Here is a 23,940-nt window from a genome sequence, read left to right as displayed (position 1 = left end):
TGTGAAAAAGCCTGCAGCTTAATTTCAGTTGTAGTTCATGGCTGAAGAGAGAGACCATAACAAACAGCCATCTCTGGAGAGACAAAATGGAGACTAACACTGGAAGAACAAAGAGGGGAGGAGTCCAATACTTTTATCCATGACCCTATCCCCCAGTGTTCACTATGAGACATTGCAGCTGAGAGCTGATGCTGCCAGGGTCCTAGCTCCAACAACGCTGGCCCTGAGCTTGGCACAATGTTGCTTCTGTCTTGATCAGACAATCCTGGGTATCTTAAAAACTTGCATACTTTTGCACTAGCAGGAACCGTTTCTTATTTTATTTTATTTTATTTTATTTTATTTTATTCACTTTTATCCTTTCTTTCCATTAGTAAAAAGCACTCAAGGCAGCTTATAATAAAACAGAACAATAGAATATAATGTCACAATAAAAACATGAATAATAGAGAAGGGATGGCAGATGAAAATCAGTACAGCTGTCATGTCAGGGGAAAAGATCCAGAACCCTGACAGGTCAAACACTGGGCAGAAAAGAAAGACCTTCACCCCTGTGCAGAAAACAAGTGAGGATGAAGGACATTCGCCTTCTTTAGAAAGATGTTGTATCCTATCTCATAATCAGTTTTATTATTTACAAGGTTGTCTCAGTAGTAATCTTGTAGAGAGTGTGGGGGGTGGAGTCAGGAGGATAGAGAGAAAGGTGGAAGAAAGGAGAGGAGGAAAGGGAGTGGTTTCTTAATAAAGTTCTCAATTAAACCTACGTAAGATGCTTTGTGTTTATAAGGGAAGCATATACAAAACATTTGGTGACAAGATTATGAACCAGCTAAACATGTGAGCTTGTAGGGCTTCTGAAAATTCCTCCTGGTAGGGCTTCTTCACCTCATTGCATTATGAGGCCTACCGTTGTTGCATTCTGCTGCTGCTGACTGTTTCTCCAGCTTCGTGACCTGCACAAGCCCTAAACGTACTTCTCCCACTTATGAATCTTAGATTCTGATTGGTTCACGGAGTGAACAGGAACTACCTGAATGCAGAGATTCATGTTCGGGTAAAGGAGAAGCAACAGAAATATAAATTGTATATGTGTCACGCCCTCGATCTCTGATAGCGAGGAGGAAGGGGTGGCTGACAGCCTTTCAGCCGATGTGGGAGTGCCTGAGGGGCAGAGCCCAGCTGTCAGTTCCAAAGAGACAGCTGAGGAAGGTCCAGCTGATGTTTTGGAGCAGGCATAGCAGTCTGGGGCAGTGGAGAAAGCGACGGACAGACTGGAGGATGAGCTGTGCGGGCAACCCCCACTGACTCCACAGCAACTGCGTGTCACAAGGCGGAAAGCACAGCTGAAAACTATCAGGAGAAGTAAATGCCTCTTGTAGAGGGCTGATAAGCCTTGAATCCCTGCCAGCTGAGAGTTATCAGCTTGGACTATAACGCACGTCAGCAGCTTTCTGTTAGCTGCTGGAAGACAACATTTGTCAACCTTCATGTCCACAGCTTTCAGCCCAAGCCTGATATAAAGAACTATTCTGAGCTGTGACACGTTTCTGCAGCCCAGTTTGTATTGTGGACTATCTTCCTGGACTTCCCTTTGGGGTGGCCAGATTGCTGACAATATGGATCAGAAGAGGGGTGCCAAACAGTGAACATTTCAAGTGGAAGACTTGTGTTCAAGTACTGGGGTAATAGTTGTCTATAGTTCAGGGCCAATAGGTGGCACTGTATGAGGAGAAGGGGAAGGTTTGGAAAGAGAAAATAAAAGTTAGTTTCTGTTTCAGCTCAACATAGTGTCCAGGCTCTTTGCTGTCTCCACATGATGTAAGAATGGGGAATTGTTTGGAGGGCACGGCAAACTTCATTATGGAAACAGGGAGACACAGAATCAAATTTACAAACCCTGTAGGACAATCAGTTTCTGCATAGTACAGCTCCAGCCACCTGAGTACAGAGGCCTACGGCTGAAAAGGTTTGGCCTACAAGGACTTTCAAGGGTGAGTGCAATCCAGCTTTTGCTACTCTGAGCTGCAATCATGGCCAGTGCACCCTGCTTCCAAGTAACCCCCCTGGGCATTTTTCACAGACTTTACTACAAGTTTACTGCAAGTCTTTACGGTGAGTTCAAAATTTTGGCCCCAAACTGACACAAAACGTGGATTCTTTTACCCCGGATGTAAATCGGGTACACTCTTAACACTCAGTGAAAAACCTGAATCATGTTTGAAGTGCTCCTCAATAGCTCACAGGGACTTTGGGGGGAAATCTGGCCAATATGTGAACACACACCCTCCATTCTGGTGGAAATGCTAAAAGCCCTGTGTGAGAAACACCCTGCAGAATTTGATTTTAAACACCTTGAAGCCAGTGAGAAAAGGGTATTTCCAATATTCTGGACCAAAATAAATAATCAAAATCCAAGGAGGCTGTCATATTGGAGGACAAAAGAAAGAACTTTTTGAGACTTTCAAGTATGCATAGTATAAGGAAACAAGGATGGGAGTCTGATCTCAAGAGAGGAACTGGAGAGGGATTGGATCTTGCCTCCAGTCTTGATCTCACAAATGAAAGTGATGAAAGTGCTGGACAATCCACTATACAAGAAGATAATTCACCCACAACTCCTGTGCCAGACAACCCCAAAATTAGGAGAGGAGTGCATGACAGGAGACCACCTAAAAGACTTTCAGACTTTGTGACTGAACTTTACATCAGTTCAATACTGGTTGTTATAAAGGGTAGGAATGTGCTGTATCCTATCTCATAAACAGTTTTGTTATTTAGAAGTTTGTCCCAGTGGCAATCCTGTAGAGAGTGTGGGGATTGGAGGCAAGACAGAGGGGATTGGAGGCAGGACAGAGGGAAAGGAGAAAGAAAGGAGAGGAATGAAATGGAGTTTTTTTTTTTAAATAAAGTTCTCAATTAAACATACATAAGATGCTTTGTTTTTATAAGGGAAGCAGTTACAAAACAGAGGTTTTCTAGATGGCAGTAAAAGTACTCTATAAACAGAGCTTGCAGATACACATACACTGAGAATTAACTAGACCCTTCCACAGATTGCTGTTGTCTTTTCTTGTGGGATCTGATAAAGAGGTCACATTGGAAGAAGGCTCCTGGTACAACCTATGCTGTTCCCCCTGTGGGCCAGCTCTTGATTTTCATGATTAAACTTCTTTGCTAGGCTCTTTCCAGATTGTGAGCTTTACACAGGTGAAAAGTGGTGTAAGGTGCGACGTCTTGCTGTATTGTTTTGAAACTGTGAATAGAGGGTGGGTTCAATGGTTTGAGGTTAGGTTGTGGCTGTTCATATTACTGTCCATTAATACATGTTTTCCAGTCAGGGCCTGTTCATATTCCTCTTGGAACACATTCTCCACTCCCTCCTCCTGCTCCATTTTAGGCCAATGAGGTCGCAGAGGGGGCAGGGTGCTCACCCCCTTGCTGATGATGTGACAAGGTGTTTTTTGTTTTGTTTTGTTTTTTAATCTTGGTGGCTTTGCACAAAAGCAGGGGGAGCACCAGCAAAAAAATAAAGAAAAATAATTTCAAAAGCAGAGAGGGTCTTTCCATATTCATGGAGGCAACATGGAGCTGAACGAAATAGATATAATTAAAATTGAATTAGCATCAGGAAGAAGAGCAAAAAGCAAATACAAATAAAATTGAAGTGTTACACCATTGCGCAAGAACAGCTGCAGCAGGGGAAAAGAAATTAATTTCAGAAGTGGAAAGGGACGATATTATCAAATTGTCCATCCGTGCAGAATGAACCATCCACACCACACCACTCACACCACCAAAACAGCATTGTAACTCTCCTAAAATTGGAAAATACAGTTATTTTCTTGCAACACACATGCAATGTTGTAGCACTGAAATGCAAAGATAAAACTTGAAAGAAGACAATGGATATGTGAATGGCACTTTGCTATTCAGTGCAGGGACTGCAGTGTCAAAACACAGGCAGTACGGAAGCACACTTATCAGATGTGTTGTAGTATGTAATCTGGAAAGAGCCCTGGTTAATCAAATTAACCATGAAAAGTAGGGGTGTGCATTTTGGAATTTTCTTGTTTCAATTTGTATCCAAATTGAAACACCCCAGTTTTGTTTTGTACCCAAATTTTCTGAATCCGAATCAGCCCTGTTTTGTTTTGTAGCTGAATTTTACAAATCCAAATCCGAATCGATTTGGATTTTTAAAAAGGGTCCCAGGGCAAAAAGAGTGGGTGGTGGTGGTAGTGTCCAATGGGTGGAAGCTACCACCCAAATTTCAAAGGAATTAGGCAAAGGGCTGATTTTTTGTGAATTTTTTAAGTTTACACATCTTTAAGAATTTTCCCATAGGGAATAATGGGGATTCCAGCAAATGTATCGCTTCAAATCAAGGGGAAAGGGATGACCCAGAGCAGAGTGTGGTGGGTGGTAGTGCCCAATGGAGGCAAGGAAACTTCCAGAATTATCTCAAAAGAATTAGGAACATAGGAAACTGCCATATACTGAGTCAGACCATTGGTCTATCTCAGCCATATCTTGGAGAAGCCAGGGAGGGAACTTGAAACCTTTTGCTCTTCCCATAGTGGCTTCATCCCCTGAGGGGAATATCTTGCAGTGCTCACACATCAAGTCTCCCATTCATATGCAACCAGGGCAGATCCTGCTTAGCTATGGAGACGAGTCATGCTCAGCCACAAGACCAGTTCTCCTCTCCATTGGGCAAAGGGCTGATCTTTTGTGAATTGTTGAAGTTTACGTGTCTTTTAAGATTTCTCCCATAGGGAATAATGGAGGTTTCAGCAGCCCCATAATTCCACTTGGAGGGCACTGGGGTTTCCCAGAGTGAGGGGTTGTGTAGTGCACATAGGGTGCCAACCACCTCCATACCCAAAAGCCCTTGGGGTACTGGGTTTTGTGTTTCTGAGGTGTTCATTGTAGATTCTCTGGTAGCATATGAGATTTTCAGTGAAAAACAAGAATCCACTCTCATATGCTACCAGAGAATCTACACTCAGAACACCACAGAAACAACAGAACCCAGCACCCCATGGGTTAGCAACCCTTCCCCTGGCCAATGTGGGGTCAGTAAAGAGTGGCAAGAAGCAAAAGAGCCAATGGGGAACAAGGAGGGAATTGTCAGCAGGTCAGCCCATGATTTAGGTCACCGATCAGAAGGCTGGAAGGGTGGGAAATTCAAAGAGATGTCAAACACAAAATGGAGACTGACTCAGAGATCACTACAAAATGGAGGTCCGAAACAACAAAACATTTTGTAGCCGAAACAGGGACGTTTTGTTTTGTATACAAAACTTTTGGATCTGGAAAATGGGTGTTTTGTTTTGTCTACAAAACACCCGAAACAGGCTGTTTTGGGTACAAAACGTTTTGTATCCGAAACGTTTCGCACATCCCTAATGAAAAGCAAGAGCAGGCCAGCAGAGGGCGCCACATAAATTGTGCCAGGAGGTGTCTTTGAATTGCATCCTGGAAGAAAAGGCAACAGCAATCTATGGGAGGGTCTGGATTCTGTACGCTCTGAGCTTATATTTATTCACAAGCTCTGTTTATAGTGTCTTTTACTGCTGCCTAGAAAACCTCTTAGTGGCCACAGAGAAAGCTTCCTCTTGCAAACCAGCCAAACTCAGCTCCAGAAATGTCCTCACTTTACCCATTTTTTAAAGTGTCCTCTGGGCAAACTTTAAGGACCCAATTGCCAGTCAAGTCAGAAACCACCCCTATTTAAGTCAGAACATCTCCATTTTTTCACTTAAAAAGTGAAAAGGCGAACCAGACTTTACTTTCTTCCAAGCTTCTCAGTGTTTTCTCAAGTGGAATATACTGGCTGATATACAATGCACACTGAGTGCACAGATAAATCGAGATTTCTGTTATTTGCTGATTACAATAGATAATCAGTACCTCGAATTTGTGCCATCATACTGAACTGCATTTTCTGATGTAATCAGCATAGATCATCCTTAGCCACCATGGGAGGAAAGGAACAAAGGTAAATCTCATTGGAATTAGTACAGTCATCCACAGCACTTTTTGTGAGTCTTTGGGATGAACACAACTTGCATTTAAGAAGTGTTCAGAGAGGAAGAAATTCTTAAGCTGGGGTTTACGATTACTACTAGCTGATTAATAGATTGGCTGAAAGTCAGTAGTTCATTAGGAAAATATACTCCCACAGTTTCTGCTGAGGCAGGAGGGGAGGGTTCTTTTACCCATGGCCCTTGAGCCATGCCACATATCATTTAGTGGTGGACTAATAATCTCTTAAAATCTGGCCAGCCTTTATCTGAGATCAGGGTAGCTACAGAGTTAGCTAATAATGGATTCCCCCCACTCTTCTCATTCCTGTTTGCACACGGAGAGGCAGATTCTACTCCATGTTAGTGGCTTCAAATATAGGAATGAGAATGGCATTTATTATGAGATAAATGATCCAGAGGAATGGCTATGATCTAGTGAAAAGTGGGTCTTGTTTTTCTATTAGCGGGCCGGGAGGAGGGTGTTTACATGTAACATGGAACCTGAGGTTTCCTTAGCCCAAGATATGGGGAGAACCTGAAGTTGGCACTACAGATGATCACACATCTTGGCAAGAAAGTTGGCTTGCCCGGAACAAACTGGAGGTTCATGAAAAGTGTAGGTTCACACACAGCACGTACCTCAGGGAGAGCAGCACTTGGTTTGATGGGCCCACTTAAAAACTTGGTTAGACATCTCAGTTGATGGCCCAAGTGAACCTCCGGTTCCTGCCTTGGCATGGATTTGGACAGTCATGGACAAGTTGATTACCAGATTTGCAGGTAGATTCTGCATTATGTGTGAACCTCACCCTAGTAATCTTTTTCTGCTGATAGATCCTGTAAACCCGGGAACAAACATTTCTTGGGCACACCACTAAAAAGCCCCAAGTAGGCAGGAAAAACACTCTGCCAGTGCTCATTCATTCTCCCACTTTATTTAGCAGGGGGAAAGGAACTGGCCCTATCCACCCCCAGCACAGTAACTCCAGTGACTGTTGCTGGTGTCTATCTTATGTTTCTTTTTAGATTGTGAGCCCTTTGGGGACAGGGATCCATCTTATTTATTTATTATTTCTCTGTGTAAACCGCCCTGAGCCATTTTTGGAAGGGCGGTATAGAAATCGAATCAATCAATCAATCAGTCCATACTGGCTCTTGTACTGTGTCCCTCTATGTTATTGCAGAAAAGAATACATAATGTGTGTGGGGGTTGAGACTCTCAAGCTTGCTATTCCAAAAGCAGGGTCTTTCCTTTCCTTCTGGCATTGCCCTGGAGGGGCCTCCCTCTGTTTTCATTTATATGCTACTATCACCACTTTGCTTCCGTTCTTGGGTGTTCTGATCCCACCCCATCAAAGGACCTGCCTTAGTGTGTTATTTGATAAGATGACAGCCATCGGTAGCAAGGCTGCCTTTATACTTGCATTGATTTCATGTCTACCGATCTAAGCATTTTTCATTGATTTGAGCATGAGTGTCTTTGCTAGCTGAGGTGCTTCCTGTTTTATTTATCATTCAAGCTCAAAGGAGACGAGAACAGAAGTTTGTCTCTTTCTGGGCTTAAAAAAAAAGTAATGTGGATCGTGAGTGAATACACATAAAGCAGCTAGTTTTACATTTACTTCTGATCAACAGTTTGTTGATTTCTTCTGCGTCCCCTACATGTCATGTTGATCGGCTGTACCAAATATATCCCAAAGGGGATCCTTCCAAGATGCAGGCACCAAATACCAACTAGACATGATAGTTGCAGACCTGAAATTGTCTAAAAGTAATTCTTCTTGAGTCTTTTGTGTGATTGTTATGGGGCCAGATCACAAGAATAAATGAGAAGGCTTTAGGGTTTGTACACACAGATCTAGATATTGTTGTTTATAAATGTTATTTCTTATTCTGAACTAGTAACCCATGCCTACAACGACAAGAATTTTAAGTTTTACCTTCATCCTGATCATATTGGGATTTTCATAGGCCACAGTGTGATTTTATAGAACGGTGTATTCCATCAAGCAAAAAGAATTATCTTTTTAAAAAGAGTTTTATATATATATATATATATATATATATATATATATATATATATATATATATATATATTCATCATTATCATAGTAGTAGTAGAAATACACAAACTCTTCCGGATTTGTTATGTACATGTGTTTTCTGGAGAAACCCCTCCCCCCACACCAAATTTACATAAAAATACATATTTTTCACATTATTTATTTATTTATTTATTTAGATTTATATGTTGCCCTACTCCCATAGGACTCAGGGCGGCTTACAAGCAATAACATACACAGCAACACAATTCTATAAAATACATCTTACATAACGTCATAACCCCAGCCCCATACAGTACTATTCCACATGACATAGTAACCATGGATTACAGAATCACTCTACGACCAGCTATCTCAGCAACCAAATTATTATTATATAGTGGTTCGTGTGTGTGATTAGCTTGTCCAATCACTTCTAGGAGCTACAGCCTGTTTCCCCCCCACCCCAAAGATGGAATGATCCATTGGGAGAAGCTTTTCCATCATTCAGATAATAGTACCAGCTGTACTATTTGAGATAGTACTTTGAGATGATCCTTTTGTACATTGGAATGATCTCCTTCCTGACTTGCACATGCAAGCATTAATACACATCGGGATGGGCTAGACAGAAACAGTTAAGAGAACAAAGTGGGAAAGTAGGGTAAGGCTTCCCTTTTGTTCAAGAAGGGAACTCTAGTAACCTGTGCCAGACAGGACACCAACTATATGGCTAGTCACATGGAGCCACTACACATTAACCTACAGCTGAGAGGTCGGAGAGGGTGAAGAGAGGATGTGGGGTAGATTCTGTCAGTTCCCTGACCTCTCCTGACGAACAACAGCTGTCTCACCCTGCCTGCACATTCCTGTCTCAGTTGAGGATCTTTGTTTTTGCAGCCCCAGACCGTCTGAAACTTTTGGCAGCCTGATGGCTGTCCTATTCCACCTGTGCCTTCTCTCTGAGTGCTTGACTTGTTCCACCTGTCCCTAAGGACCAGAGATCTCTTGTGAAAGGAGAGATTTCTGGAGCCCTTGGTAGCATATATTGGAGGAAGGCATGCCGGAGGTTTAGCCGATGGTGGAGCTGGCGGACTGCCCTTAGGCGGCTGTCAAAGGAGGCCGGCCTTTGGTGCAGGGCCTTCAGTGTGGGCCTGGGCCTGGGAGTGGGAGTTATATTAAGGTGAGGTTGGAGGTCTGGGTTGAATATTGTTAGTCCTCCCTTTTATTGGGTTGCCTTTTGTCCTCATGTGTTTGGGTTCTCTTAGGCAGAGTGATGCGAGGGGTGCGTCTGGCAGCTCTGGGGCAGCTATTACTGATGTGGTGAGGAATAGAAGAATTGGTGTTGGTAGAGCAGCTGGCCGTTACAGGGGAAGGGAAATGAGGAATTTAGTAACTGTTCCCACTTCCGGCTGCCCTGTCAGCTCCCTGGCCTTGGGGAGCAGTTCCAACTTCCTACAGAACCTAGCCTAGCTCCTTTGGAGTGCCAGGTCGGTTCAGAATAAGACTGAAATCTTCCATGACTTGATCATGGATGAGGGAGCCGACCTGGCTTGTATAACTAAGACCTGGATGGGGGAGGCTAGTGGCCCAGTTTGGGCCCAGATTTTTCCACCAGGCTACTCTGTTGTGGAGCAGGCTAGGGGAAGTGGGCGGGGGGTGGGGTGGAGTGGCTATGGTCCATAAGGATACCATTTCCCTTACATGGCCCCTGCACGACAGTTGACTTACACTGAGTGTGTCTTTCTAAGGCTGACAACTAGGGATAGATTGGGGATTCTGTTGGTGTACCGTCCACCCCGCTGCCCAACTGACTCCCTAACTGAGCTGATGGAGTTGGTCTCGGAGTTGGTGTTGGAGTCGCCCAGACTTTTAGTTCTGGGGGACTTCAATATCCATTGTGAGGATGACTTGCCTGGTGTGGCTCAGGAGCTCATAGTGGCCATGACAACGATGGGCCTATCCTAACTAGTTTCAGGACCAGGTTGGTTTCTTAGTCACAACCCAGCCCTGCAGGGGTGAAGGACCTATTAAGATGGTCCGCCTGAGGTCGCTGCTGGACCCAGTAGGATTCAAAAAAGCCTTGGAGAGCTTTAATGTTGGTCCTGCCAGTGATTCTGTTGATGCCCTGGTGGGAACCTGGAATAGGGAAGTCACCAGGGCAGTAGACATGACTGCTCCTAAGAGTCCCTTCCGATCTGCTTTAAAAGTGGCCCCATGGTATACAGAGGAGTTGCAGGGTCTGAAGCAGCAAAGGAGGTGACTGGAGCACAGGTGGAGGAGAACTCGGCTTGAATATGGTGGAGAATTGACAGGTGGAGGAGAACTCAGGCACAGTATAGAGCCCATTTGAAGGTTTATGCGGAGGCAGTGTGTGCGGCAAAAAAGAATTCTGGTCTGCACGCATTGCTTCTGCAGGTTCGTGTCCAGCAGAGTTGTCCCGGGTTGTGAGGAGTCTGATTCAGGCTCCTTCCAATTTGAACCAATTCCCAGAGACTTTGTTCTGCTGAGATGCTTTTAATGGGTTCTATGTGGACAAAATCTCCTATATGTGGGCTGACTTGGGCTCCACTGTTTCTGCAGAGTCTATTAATGTGGTGTCCAGCAATCCCTCTTGCTGTATCAGATTGGATCAGTTTCAATCTGTGATGCCTGATGACGTGGACAAGCTGCTTGGGGCGGTGTGGCTTACCACTTGTTCTCTGGATCCTTGTCCAACTTGGCCTCTTCTATCTAGCAGGGAAATTGTTGGAGAGGGCCTAGTTAATATCATTAACTAATCACTGAGGGAGGGTAGGATGCCTCCTTGTTTGAAGGAGGCAATGACTAAACCACTTCTTAAGAAGCCTTCCCTAGATCCCTCCATGATGGATAGTTATATCCAATCTCCCATGGTTGGCAAGGTGATTGAGAGAGTGGTGGCTAACCAGCTTCAGGCAGTTTTGGGGGAAACAGATTATCTAGACCCATTTTAGATTGGCTTTAGAGCTGGCTATGGGGTTGAGTCTGCCTTGGTCAGCCTGATGGATGACCTTTACCAGGGAATCGACAGAGGGAGTGTGACTCTGTTGGTTCTTTTGGATCTCTCAGTGGCATTTGATACCATCGACCATGGTATCCTTCTGGATCGCCTGGGGGAACTGGGGATAGGAGGCACTGCTTTGCAGTGGTTCCGCTCCTATCTCTCAGGCAGATTCCAGATGGTGGAGCTTGGTGACAGTTCCTCTTTAAAACAGGAGCTATTATATGGAGTCCCTCAGGGCTCTATTCTGTCACCAATGCTTTTAAGAATTTTTTTAATGCTTTAATTTTAATTCTAATTTTTAATTTTAATTAAATTTTAATGCTTTTTAAGCATTAAGCATTTTTTTCATTTACATGAAACCACTGGGTGAGGTCATCAGGAGATTTGGTGCAGGGTTCAGTATGCTGATGACACCCAAATCTATTTCTCCTCCTCCTCCTCCTCATCAACATCATCATTATCAGGAAATGGCATTCACTCCCTAAACGCCTGCCTACGAGCAGTAATGGGCTGGATGAAGGATAACAAATAGAAGCTGAATCCAAGCAAGACAGAGGTGCTCATTGTGGGGGATCAGAATTTGAGGGATGAGTTAGATTTTCCTGTGATGGATGGGGTTACACTCCCCACAAATGAACAGGTACACAGCTTGGGAGTGCTCTTGGATCCCAGCCTCACCCTGGTATCTCAGGTAGAGGCTATGGCCAGGAGCGCTTTCTATCAACTTTGGTTGATTCAACAGCTGCATCCATTCCTTGAAGAGAATGACCTCAAAACAGTGCTGCATCAGCTGGTAACATCCAGGCTCGATTACTGCAATGTGTTCTATATGGGGCTGCCTTTGTATGTAGTTCGGAAACTTCAGTTAGTTCAAAATGCGGCAGCCAGACTAGTCTCTGGGGTAACCCGGAGAGATGATATTATGCCTGTCTTAAAACAGTTGCACTGGCTTCTGATAACGTTTCCGGGTGAAATACAAAGTGCTGGTTATTACCTTTAAAGCTCTGAATGGCATGGGTCAAGGTTACCTTAGAGAGCACCTTCTTCGGTATGATCCCCATCGCTCGTTGAGGTCATCTGCAGAGGTCCATCTCCAGTTGCCACCGGTACATCTGGTGGTGACTAGGAAACGGGCCTTCTCTGTAGGTGCTCCTGGCCTATGGAATGCACTCCCGGCAGATATCCACAGTTTAGGCTTGCTGTCGGCCTTTAAGAGAGCCCTAAAAACTTACTTGTTTGGCCTGGCCTTCCAAGGTTTGTAAATTGTTTTTTTAAAAAGAATTTTAATTAGTTTTAAATGGTTTTTAAAACTGTTTTTGAATTGTTTTTAGGACTGTGTTCTAAATGGTGCGTGTTTTTAGGTCTTTTAAAATTTGTTGTACACCACCCAGAGCCTTTGGATGGGGTGGTTTATAAATGTAATAAAATAAAAAAAATAAAAAAAAAATAATAATGCTGTGGATGTGAGGGGTAGACAGCCTCACAGAGTCAGAAAGACTTTTCATTTCATACAGGCACTTATCCAAATATGACTGTCAAAGAGGAGATGTGCTTCTCGCTTTATGCTCCCCAGCAGACAAGACAATGTGGAAAGTATTACCTCAAGGAAGAAATCTGAACAATGTGGGTCTACTTTAACAACAGTGGTGTGTAAAATCAGTGCCAGTCCATTATATTCAACATGATAGTGCCTACCAGCTTTATGATGAAAATTCAATCACATCACCATCCACAGCTGAACATCCACTCAGGCTATAAACATACACACTGGTGCCCTCCATAAAAAGAGTCCTTGAAATGCCACTTTTATTTTGAATGTCATCGAAGGAGTTCTTTCACTCTCTCCTAGTTCATGGACTGCTGGCTGCCTATGTGTTATTTAAATAACTAAGAATCAAATGCAGTTCTCTGCGCCTACTGAAAAGGTGACAACTTGTACATAACAGCTTGGAATCTTCTCACCCATTTTGGGAACCTTACTTCCCACCCACTATCCCTGCTAACTGAGCAAAGAGGGACCTTTTAAAGGGGCGGATCTCTTATATGATGCAGGGAGGAAGCAATTGGTCCTATCCAGCTCCAACACAGCATCCTTCCACTGGCTGTTGCTGGTGATCTACCTTATATTGCATTTTATAAATATATTTCATAAAATGTTATATTTCATTTCATATGGTGCACCCTTTTGGGACAGGGAACCACCTTGTTTATTTATTTTTCGATGTTAACCGCTTTGAGAACTTTCGTCGAAAAGCAGTATATAAATATTCATGGTAGTAGTATTACGGGGAGGTCAGGTAGTCTGTGACAGGATTGGAAAGGTAAAGCGTGCCGTCGAGTCGGTGTCGACTCCTGGCGACTACAGAGCCCTGTGGTTGGTTTTGGTAGAATACAGGAGGGGTTTACCATTGCCATTTCCACGCAGTATGAGACGATGCCTTTCAACATCTTCCTATATGGCTGCTGCCCGATATAGGTGTTTCCCAAAGTCTGGGAAACATACCAGTGGGGATTCGAACCAGCAATCTCTGGCTTGCAAGTCAAGCCATTTCCCACTGTGCCATTAGGTGGCTGACAGGATTGTACTGGTTACCTAATATACAACTGGTTACACATAAGTGTTTATATGTGGTTGAGCTAGCACAGAGAGTGGCAGAGTAACTGCTTCAGCCCCCCCCCCCCAACTGTTCACATGTCGTAGGGGAAGGAAAATAGGGGATCTGAATACATTATGACAGAGAACACTGAGGGCCACTTGGCTACAGATTGCATTTTTCTATGCTTGTGACTCCTGAGGATGTTGACATAGTATACCTGGACTACCAAAAAGCTTTTGACAAAGTTCCTCATCAAAGACTCCTGAGGAAACTTAGCGGTCATGGGATAAGGAGACAAGTACATGTGTGGATTGCTAACTGGTTGAAAGACAAGAAACAGAGGGTAGGTATAAATGGAGAGTTTTCACAATGGAGGGAAGTAAGAAGTGGCATCCCCCAGGGATCTGTACTGGGACTGGTGCTTTTTAATTTATTCATAAATGATCTAGAAGCAGGAGTAAACAGCAAGGTGGCCAAATTTGCAGATGATACCAAATTCTTTTGGGTAGTGAAATCCAAAACAGATTGTGAGGAGCTCTGAAAGGATCTCTCCAAACTGGGGGAGTGGGCGACAAAGTGGCAAATGTAAATGTAAATCCGGCCACCCAGGGAGCGCTTCCTGCTCATGTGAGGGGAGAGAGGGTCAAGCCCGCTTATCCCACAAACCCCATTCAGGCTCTCCACACTGTTCATGTGTAGAGCCTCCATAAGTTTGCAGAACAAATCCACAGTTTGACATTTTTCTGCACTTCATAGAAATACTGCCTCCTCGCTTATTTGCCCATCCATCCAGGAGTAAATCCTACCTTCTACTGACCTGTTGTGAACACAATGAGCTGCATATTCATCACCTAGATTTATTTTTACTGGGTTTAATACCAAGGAGCAGAATGCTAATGGTCACCATTTCTGAATCAGGTGTTTATTGGCCGGTCTGCCAAGCTTATGACAATAACGTGCCGTTTCCCTAGCCCTATGCTCAAATTTCACTTGAGAGATCCGATTGTGAAAGTTAATCGTACCCATCAGTGATGCTTTGTAAAGCAATGACAAGATATGTCAATGGCTATGATTGTGAACCGTCATCTTGCTTTTCCATTATAAAAGCAGTAACCCTAATAGAAAATCCAGGAAATGTTGCACAGGCTTTATGAAATCAATAAGGCGGCCTTCCTCTCAATCCCTGGCACCTATCTCCGAATCCTATTTTAAAAGCCGTCCAGAAGAGCTTAAATAGAAAGAGCCGACTGCATCGAATTGCTGAAATAAGAAGAATATCATGCCGAGAAATGCCTGCTAGGGTGTTTGTGGCTATCGTAGTAGAGGAAACCCACTCTGAGAGTGCTCTTAGGCAGAGGTGCACCTAAGTAATTTTGGAGCCTGGACCTAAAGGCCTTTGGAGCCCCCCCCCAATTAAGCATCATAATGCTCTGCCAGGTGACCCCCACCACCCAGGACAGACTAAAGAGGATTTGGGAGGGTGTCTCAGGGGCTGTGGAGGCTCTGGACTTTGGCCCAGAAGACCAGGGGAAAGAGTGCCTCTGCTCTTAGGTCCAGTCCTATCTGGGTATGCTATTAGGATCAGCCTTGGTACACTATGCACTTTTCACCAGATAAGGCTGATGCACCAACTATGGTCTCTTCTGAATGTTGGATAGCCACAGTTATTCCTGCTCCAGTAAACTCTTGTTTGGATTACTGTATTGCATTGTACTTGGGGCCAGCCACTGAAGATGGTTCAGGAATGGCAGTTAGTATAAAATGTGGCAGCTAGTTTACTAAATGGGACTAGGCACATCTCACCAGTTCTAAAACATCTCACACCGGCTCCCAGCCCATTCCAAATCCAAGTCAAGGTACTGGATTTAACCTTCAGAGCTTTAAATGGCTTGGGGCTAGAAGATCTTTCAAGTGTTTCCTCCCATCTGAATCTGCTTGATGATTAAGATTTCCCTTGGAGGCCTTTCTTTAGGTCCCCTTGTTTTCAGAAGTCGGGCAGCTAGGGATATAGGACATTGGTAGCACTCCTACTTTGGAACTAGTAAGATGTGTCCCATATACCAGGGAGGTTCACCTGGGAGTTATTCACACTTGGCTTCAGGTTTCGGGGTAAACGTTGAGTGAAGCCACTTTGAAGTACACTGGCAGCACTGAGGGAAGCAGCCCCACCCCTCTGCTCTTGGTTTTCTTTTGAAACAAGTCCACATGGCATGCTCTGTGTTTTTCTTCTAGCCAATGGGAGGGGAGGGGAGAGAGAGAGTTCCTGCAGAGATAGATCTGCATTTCGAAGAGGATATGCCTCTTATCATGCTAACGATTCTACATCAGTGCCTCTCCCATTTGCTTCTGCTTTTTAAGAAAAAAGTAGCTTAAAACCAGCATTTAAAAAACCCGGACATACATCGAGATAGCTAGAATTTGCATAACAAAGGCTGGTTTGTGTGTGGAGTGGGTCCAAAAATTTTGAAGGGACTTCGAGGTAAGTTTGGCTGGTGTGTGAATGCACACACTCTCTTCTGAAGGCGATTTGGGGCAGAAGCCCTGTTAGCCTCCTGACATCAAGTTTGATGCTTTCTGTTGTGGGGCAAAGACCTGGGCCTTTTAGTGTTTGTATTAGTAAGTGCTTTTTTAAAATCCTGTCTGAGACTCCTGCTGTTTTTAACTTGCATACTTTTATGAATTTTGCTGTTTTAATTGATGTTGAAAGGCTTCAGTCTGATAGTGTGATAAATATCTATATAGTGCTTCTTTACTCAAGTTAAATGTTGAAAGTTATATAATTTTATTTATGAAATGGAAGGAGGCAAGGTTAGCCTTGCTACTGGGTTGAGAGGCAGGTGCTTTATTTTATTTGATGTTAATGTATACTTGAAATCAGGAGAAGAGGAATACAGTACAGCCTCAAGGAAAAGAAAATGGAGAAAGTAGTTTGAAATGGTGGGTATTCAAAATGGCACAGCTCAGCAGGAAACACTCGTTGCAGAAATGAGATGTTACAGGCACTGTCCAATAGGTGCTTACCACAGGAGCGAAACAACGATTTCTACATCAATACAAGTACTCTAGTTGCTAATATGTGGTCTTGTGCTGGTTGTTTCCCAGCAAACTATTTTATTGGCATGAGATCTGGGAAAGAATGATTACATAGGAACATAGGAAGCTGTGTCAGACCATTGGTCCATCTAGCTTAGTATTGCCTACACTGACTGCCAGCAGTGCTCCAAGGTTTCAGGCAGGAGTCTCTTTTAGCCCTATCTGGAGATGCTAGGGATTGAACCTGGGACCTTCTGCATGCAAAGCAGATGCTCTACCACTGTGCTACAGTCTCATCCGCTATAGAGCACGAGTGGAGAAATGAGGGTGTGTGCAGTAGGGATGTACCCGAACTGGTTTGGTGCCTCCTTAGGGAAGCACCAAACCAGTTCAGGCAGTGGCATTTGAACCATTTTGGTGGTGTGTGGTTTGGTTCCTTTAAGAAGCAGGTAAGCAGGACCTTACCAGCCTCTCTGCAGCATGTCTGCCAATACCATGCACAGGCAGAGGCGTATCTAGGGAAAATAGCACCTAGGGCAAGCACTGAAATTGCGCCCCCTGTCCAAACATCTGACACCCATCTTTCAGACAACCTTACCATAATATCAGCTCAAAAATACAAGTCAAGCTCGTTAATCTTTTAATATTGCAAAAACTATTTAGTAATGGATGTAGCCAGACCAAAAAATGCTGGAAAACTACAAATTTTAGTATGCTGGGGCTCATGAAATACCCAAATACTATGTGGAGGTGTACTTGGAAAAGAAGGACCTGTCTAATTCTCTACTATGCATTGTAACATCACTATTACGTAAGTTTTAAAAATAAATGGAAAATTTGGCTTTTCCCAGCTACTCTGAAAATAATTAAAGGATATGCAGAGTAAACTGTGTCACTGCTTGGAATATATTCTAGTATTTCAGAAAGACAGTTACAATGAGAGAAAGAGAGCAAGAAACTCCCAGTGGGCCTTAATACTAAGGATTTCACACTGATTCAAAGACAAACTCACAATTAATAGCCATATTATTAAGACATCACATTTAACTCACTTATCACAAGACGCAAAGTAAGAGCAAATGAATACAATCCTAGCTCATAAGCTTCAGCTCGGTATTCACAAGCCCTGATTCTCTGTACATAGTTCCAAACTAAATATGTGTACAGTGACTCATATTATATTATTTTTATTTTTACCTGTAGCCCCTTCGGGTTGCTTCCTAAAGGCTGGGGAGGGGTCTGCAAAGATTCCCCCTCCCCGCGCTGGCCTCTAGGGCCTTGCAGGGACCATCTGAGCATGTGTCGTGGCCATTGCTTAAATTTTTTTTTTAATGGCCACTAAAAACAGGCCATTTGAGCATGTGCAGTGGCCATTTTGTTTTTGGCGACCTTTTTTTTAAATTTTAGAGAATGGCGCCCCCTTCAAGTGGCACCTGGGGCACGTGCCCTGCCTGCCCTACCCTAGATACGCCCCTGTGCACAGGCTGCTGGAAGAAGCGCTACAGCTGCATGCTGCCTTTTGAAGAGCAAGCACCGCACCCGCCAGAGCATAGCTAGGGGAGAGGGGGCCTGTGTTTGCCCCTCTCCCTGGAGGCCCCTTGGAGTAAGGGAGATAATGAAGCAAATAGGGAAGGGTGGAGCTGGGGGGCCTTCAGGAACTGGGGGTGGGGGGCTGGGTTCTTTGAACCCATCTGCTCAATTATAGCTACACCCCTGGTCCCCGTAAAAGTGGTGGGGCGGCGGAAGAGCAGGGAAGGCCCTGCTTACCTGCTTTTTAAAGGAACCAACCCCTGCCCTATCAGTGGCTGCATGAGCCACTTGTGCACATCCCTAGTGTGCAGTCTTTCCAGGATAGTCACAGTCACTCCAGAAGCCCTGAGGTCTTATATAATGATCCACTGGAACATAGGAAGCTGCCTTGGTCCATTTAGCTCAGTACTGACTACACTGATTGGTAGTGGTTTCTCCAAGGTTTCATGCAGGAGTCTTTCCAAGCCCTACCTGGAGATGCTACGGATAGAACCTGAGGCCCTATGCATGCAAAGCAGATGCTCTACCACTGACCTATAGCCCCATCCCCTAAGGGACCTATCTCACAGCAGACATTGCTCACATGTAGTCACCCATCCAAATACAAACCAAGGCAAACCTGCTTAGCAAAGGGGACAATTCAGCTCTCCACCCAACACTTGGGCGGAGAAAAAGTGGCTTGCAAATACAGTCTATTACAATACAGAATAAAATGCCTGAAACAAATTATGGTATTCACGCACATAGAGTCAGGTATATACAACAGTATTAAGAATGTCCAGCATTTACTTTCAACTCAGGATCTCTATGCTTCTCTCAGTGTCTATGAAGAGCTGCAAGAGTCAGTGCTCACCGCAGCAATAAAATTGACATTCGAGAAAGGAATCTTTAATGCTAAATCACAAGAAGACTAAACAACTTTAATGCTATTCTGTTGCCTGGCTCTTGGGATGCTTGGATTTAGGAGGTTTAATTCTGAGAATGGCTTTGCTTTTACAGCTTTGTCTCAGTCTCAATGTTATATTAATAGACTTTTTGTGAATTATACAGTAACCAGCTTATCTTTCATATAAGCTCCCTGTAGGTGTTAGTTTTCATTATGGATACTGATGTTCGACTTAGAGATACTTTGGAATCACTTAATGGAACGTATCAGTTTCTCTTGCTATTTCGTATTTGTCTGCTTGCTTTTCAAACATCTACGGCTTGCTGCACATATTACTGTTGAGGGGCATCATAGCATGTTGTAATGATGCAGTGATGCAGTGTGGTGTAGTGGTTAGAGTGCTGGACTAGGACCGGGGAGACCCGAGTTCAAATCCCCATTCAGCCATGATACTAGCTGGGTGACTCTAGGCCAGTCACTTCCCTCTCAGCCTAACCTACTTCACAGGGTTGTTGTGAAAGAGAAACTCAAGTATGTAGCACACTGCTCTGGGCTCCTTGGAGGAAGAGCGGGATATAAATGTAAAAGTAAAATAAAAAAAAATGATCTCTTTCATTTATTACAAAAAGACACACACCCACTTTACACCTTGCATTTTTCCCAATTATCAGGCAAGCGTCTGCAATATTAAGGCATGCAAAATGATCTGATCGACATGAAGCTGAAATGTGAGAGTCTTGCATGAAGACAGACATGACAGTCGCCTACGTTTTATTGCTTAAGTGCTGAACAGGGAGTCCAAGCTCTTAAGTGGACATGTCGCGTGTCGTTAATCCAATGTTATTCAACTTTGGAAATTAAAGAAAAAAAGGAAAGAAGGCAATTCTATATAGACACCTTGCTCATGCAAAGCTAGTTTCATTGGAACATAGGAAGCTGACACAAGTCAGGCCATTGGTCTGTCTAGCTCAGGATTGTCTACACTGACTGGCAGTGGCTCTCCCAGGTTGCAGGCGTGAGTCTCTCTCAGCCCTACCTGGAGATGCCAGGGAACGAACCTGGGAAATTCTGCAGGCAAAGCAGATGCCCCAGCACTGAGTTACACAGCTTGTTCATGGGGCTGCAAATAAGTTCTTAGTGGGAGGGAAGGCAAATCTTGACTCACAGCAAGCCTAAACAGCTGCAGATGCTGGATCATCAGGGCAAGGACATGACAATCTAGTCCACTGCTCCGGCAAAACCTGCCCTTTGCACACATGTCCCTGTTTAAGACCCCTTGAAATTGAGTCATGACTAACTTGTCTCATTTATTTCGTGCTGCTTAGTCATGACTTAGTCAATGCTGCTTGGTCTGGATGCTGCCCAATTAAAGAAGTTTTTTAAAAGAGGCAGGACTCTGGCAAAGCTCACAATTTAAAAGCTATAATGGATGTTGTCCAATCAGCAGCCACTCACATCCATGACACAGCCTATCTCCACCACCTGCCATCTTTGCCACCATCTAGTGCTTCAGCATCATCCACAGAGGCAGGCAAGGGGCGAACTCTACAGACTGCTATGCTGGCTCACTGGTGCCAGCAGCAGAGCCTCTAAGCTTCATTAGGCACATCTTAAGTAGAAACCTCCCCAGTAAAAATAAATGGCTGACATCCTGACTAACAAAGCATAGATTCTCCTAATACCAGTACTCACACACATCACTAGCCCCCACACTGGTCTGCAGCACTGCAGAACCTCCAAAATGCAAGCAGTCTTGCCCAAGAGCACACCTATTTTCTAGAGCTTGCCTGCGCTCCAGACGTGCTCTGTTAGAACAGTAACAGTAACAACATGCTGGAAGCATGTTGCTTGACCCTCAGCAACATGCTTCCAGTGTAACAGAGCACTTCTGGAGCATGCGTGAGTTCTGGAAAATCTTTGCACTCTTGAGTGAGTCTGCTCGTGCTTTGAAACATGGGGAAAAGACCAGCATGGGTGTTAGCTTAGCAGTGCATCAGCAGTTAGGTTAGGAGCATGCACACTTCATTAGTCAGGATGTTGGACAATGGGTGTTGGTTTTTAATGGTGCTTTGCCCATAAGTTGGCAGTTTGGTGTATGGAGCAAACTGAATGTGGAGCTGAAAGTGGCTGAGGATGCCTCAGTGTAGAATATCTAACCCTTTTGCTGCCTAACTTGGATTGCTTATGTCAGGCAGTATAGAAATATGATTGACTGATTGATTGATTAATAAATGGATGGATGGATGATAACTAGAGAAACTAACTGCGGCAGAGTTTGGAAAATCTGACCATTATTTTGGATCATGAGAAGCTGAATATTTATAACCCTGGGCTCTTCTTTCTGCAAAATCCAACTTTAGTCCAAAATATTGGAAAGCTAATCTTTTTAGATATGCATCAAGGAACCCGCGTTAGTGAGCCCTACCTTGATCAATGTATACATCAGGCTTCATTTTAGCATTCCAACACATCACCCATCTGATGTGCCTAAGTCAAAATTGCACCCTTTAAAGCAAGTTAATGTGATGGGTAATTGAACCCTAAGTGACTGATGAGTTGAACTCAACCAAATGGCTCAGCCTCCAGTCATGTGAATCTACATTGGATTAATTACAAGTGCTATTTTCCGAGACAGTATTCTTTAGGGAAATCTTTAAAGAGGGAGATTGCCAGGAATCATGAGAGACTCCCTTGTGTGCTAACTTGGATGCAATAGGGTGAATGACTTTTCATGAAAATGTACACAATTTTAAAAAACAAATTAATTATGCCTTTCTTGATACATTTCTGAACTCCTAAACTGGCTTTATAAATGTGGAGAGTTTTCTCCCCTACCCATTTAAAGGATCCATTCATATTAATTTATTCTGCCTTTATACTGTTTAATCTATTGTTTTATCAGGCAATTTCAATATTCTGAGCCTAACATAAGTCTTTTCCCTTACTCCAGAGCTCCGGTATGTAATAATAGCAATCAAGGCAGTTCATTCTGACAAATGTGTGTCAGAAAAAGACTGCTATGACTTTGAAATATTGAAAGTGACTGGTAACATAATGTGGAAAGCAGAATAAATGCATACAAATGGAAGTTTTAGCTGTGCCGTCAAAGTGTGAACTAAATACAGTGTCAGGGCCTGCACTGAAAGCACCGTGTGTGAGTGCTTACAGTGGCAAATGACTAAATGCACTCGCTAAAGTGTTTTTATGAATAAAGCGGCATGCATAGATTTGCCATGCCAGCTCCCCCCCTCTCCCCTTGGGCCCCCTCCAGAACTCACAACACAGAATGAAGCTAGCTTCAAGCAAAAAGAGGGAGAGTTTAAAAGTGTTCAGTTTTAATAAAACACAACTAAGTCAAGGAAGTCAAGACCAAGACCCCAATTTCCACAGGGGATAAAACTGTATTAAAGACACGTTTCAGTCAGAGCTGAAAAAATATCTGGCATCAATTTGGAAGTCAAAATTTCAGACTAGAGATGTTGATTCCCATATGAAGATTAAAAATCTGAGACTCTCCTAACTGAAATTTCTTTCATTCAGATTTAATTCATTGAGAGGGGATGAACAAATCTCATACCCTCTTCCAAACCATGTTTTTGCTCATATTCCCACCTCAAGATTGCTGTGACCCAAGTGTATATAGATTTATTTAATGAAGATTGACTTCCATTTCCTTTAAATACCATTGGGTTGGCAAAACAATTTGTTTTTATGTTCAGTAACAGTCACATTATAATTATTTCTCACAAGGATAAACATCCCTGTGTAGAAAATGATGTTGCCAATGTCAGAGAAAAACCCATTTCTCAGATAACATTATATGCTAACAACCATTCCAGTAAGTAATGCAGTAATATTCTAGTAAGTCAACCATTCTAGTAAATAATGCAATAATACAGTAAGGATCCAGCAGTCAAGAAATACGCTGCAGACTAGCACTTGGTAAGGTTGCAATGAAGGCCTTGGACAGGATATTTAGATGCTGTGACATGTCTACACTTACAAAGATTAGAATTGTTCGGACAATAGTTTTTCCCGTGACACTGGACTTTGAAGAAGTGAAAGCTGGACTTTGAAGAAGCAAGACAGAAAAAGTATTGACGCTTTTGAACTTTGGTGCTGGAGAAGACTTTTGAGGATACCATGGACAGCCAGGGAAACAAACAAATGGATCACAGAACAAATCAATCCAGAATTTTCACACAAATGACCAGGCTCAAACTACCATACTTTGGACACATTATGCAAATACGTAGCTCCCTTGAGAAGTCCATAATGCTGGAGAAAGTTGAAGGAAAGAGAAGAAGAGGACCATCAGCAGCAAGGTGGATGTATTTGATTATGACAGCAATGAATGTACCACTGAGAGACCTTAAAGGCCAAGCTGAAGACAGATCATCCTGGAGAGAATCCATCTATGTGGTCGCTAAGAGTCGACACCAACTTGATGGCACTTAATCAATCAATCAATCAATCAATCAATCAATCAATCAATCCAGTAAGTAACTGTATACTTGTTCAGAAGTGCAGGGCCATCCTTAGGGCAATTGCCCCAAGCCCAGAGCTGGCACAGGCCCCAATCTGGGCACACTGCAGTGCAGCCTGCCCTCCTCTCTCCCCCAGTCCCAGCCAATTATCTTTCCCCGCAGCCCAGCCGGAGCCGATTTTTTTGTGTCTGTGTGCAGCTTGAAAGGGTCCCTGGCAAACTGCTAGAGCTCCCTATTTTCCACCTGTCAGCTGTTCGGCAGGTGGGTGGGGCTTCCAAAGGGGCCTCCATGCAGGCCTCCCTGGAGCCTGA

The 23,940-nt window shown here is 43.7% G+C and overlaps 1 protein-coding gene across 8 annotated transcripts in view; it reads right to left on the bottom strand.

Annotated features, from left to right (window-relative positions):
• Nucleotides 1–23,940, bottom strand: part of GRID2 (glutamate ionotropic receptor delta type subunit 2) — a 1,329,997-nt gene that overhangs the window by 89,993 nt on the left and 1,216,064 nt on the right. The window contains exon 15 of one of the 8 annotated variants that reach the window (XM_053253720.1): nucleotides 2,949–3,588. The exons of the other annotated variants lie outside the window; for them this stretch is intronic. Within the exon in view, the coding sequence (XP_053109695.1) occupies nucleotides 3,570–3,588 (19 nt within the window). The 3' untranslated portion in view covers nucleotides 2,949–3,569. Of the gene's footprint in view, nucleotides 1–2,948; nucleotides 3,589–23,940 lie in introns of those variants that run through there. 8 annotated transcript variants of the gene reach the window in all.

Source organism: Hemicordylus capensis, chromosome 5 (genome assembly GCF_027244095.1).
Source record: "Hemicordylus capensis ecotype Gifberg chromosome 5, rHemCap1.1.pri, whole genome shotgun sequence".
In the NCBI taxonomy this organism is placed as follows: domain Eukaryota; kingdom Metazoa; phylum Chordata; class Lepidosauria; order Squamata; family Cordylidae; genus Hemicordylus; species Hemicordylus capensis.
The sequence above is the reverse complement of the archived record's forward strand: the minus strand, read 5'-3'. Positions and strand labels throughout refer to the sequence as shown.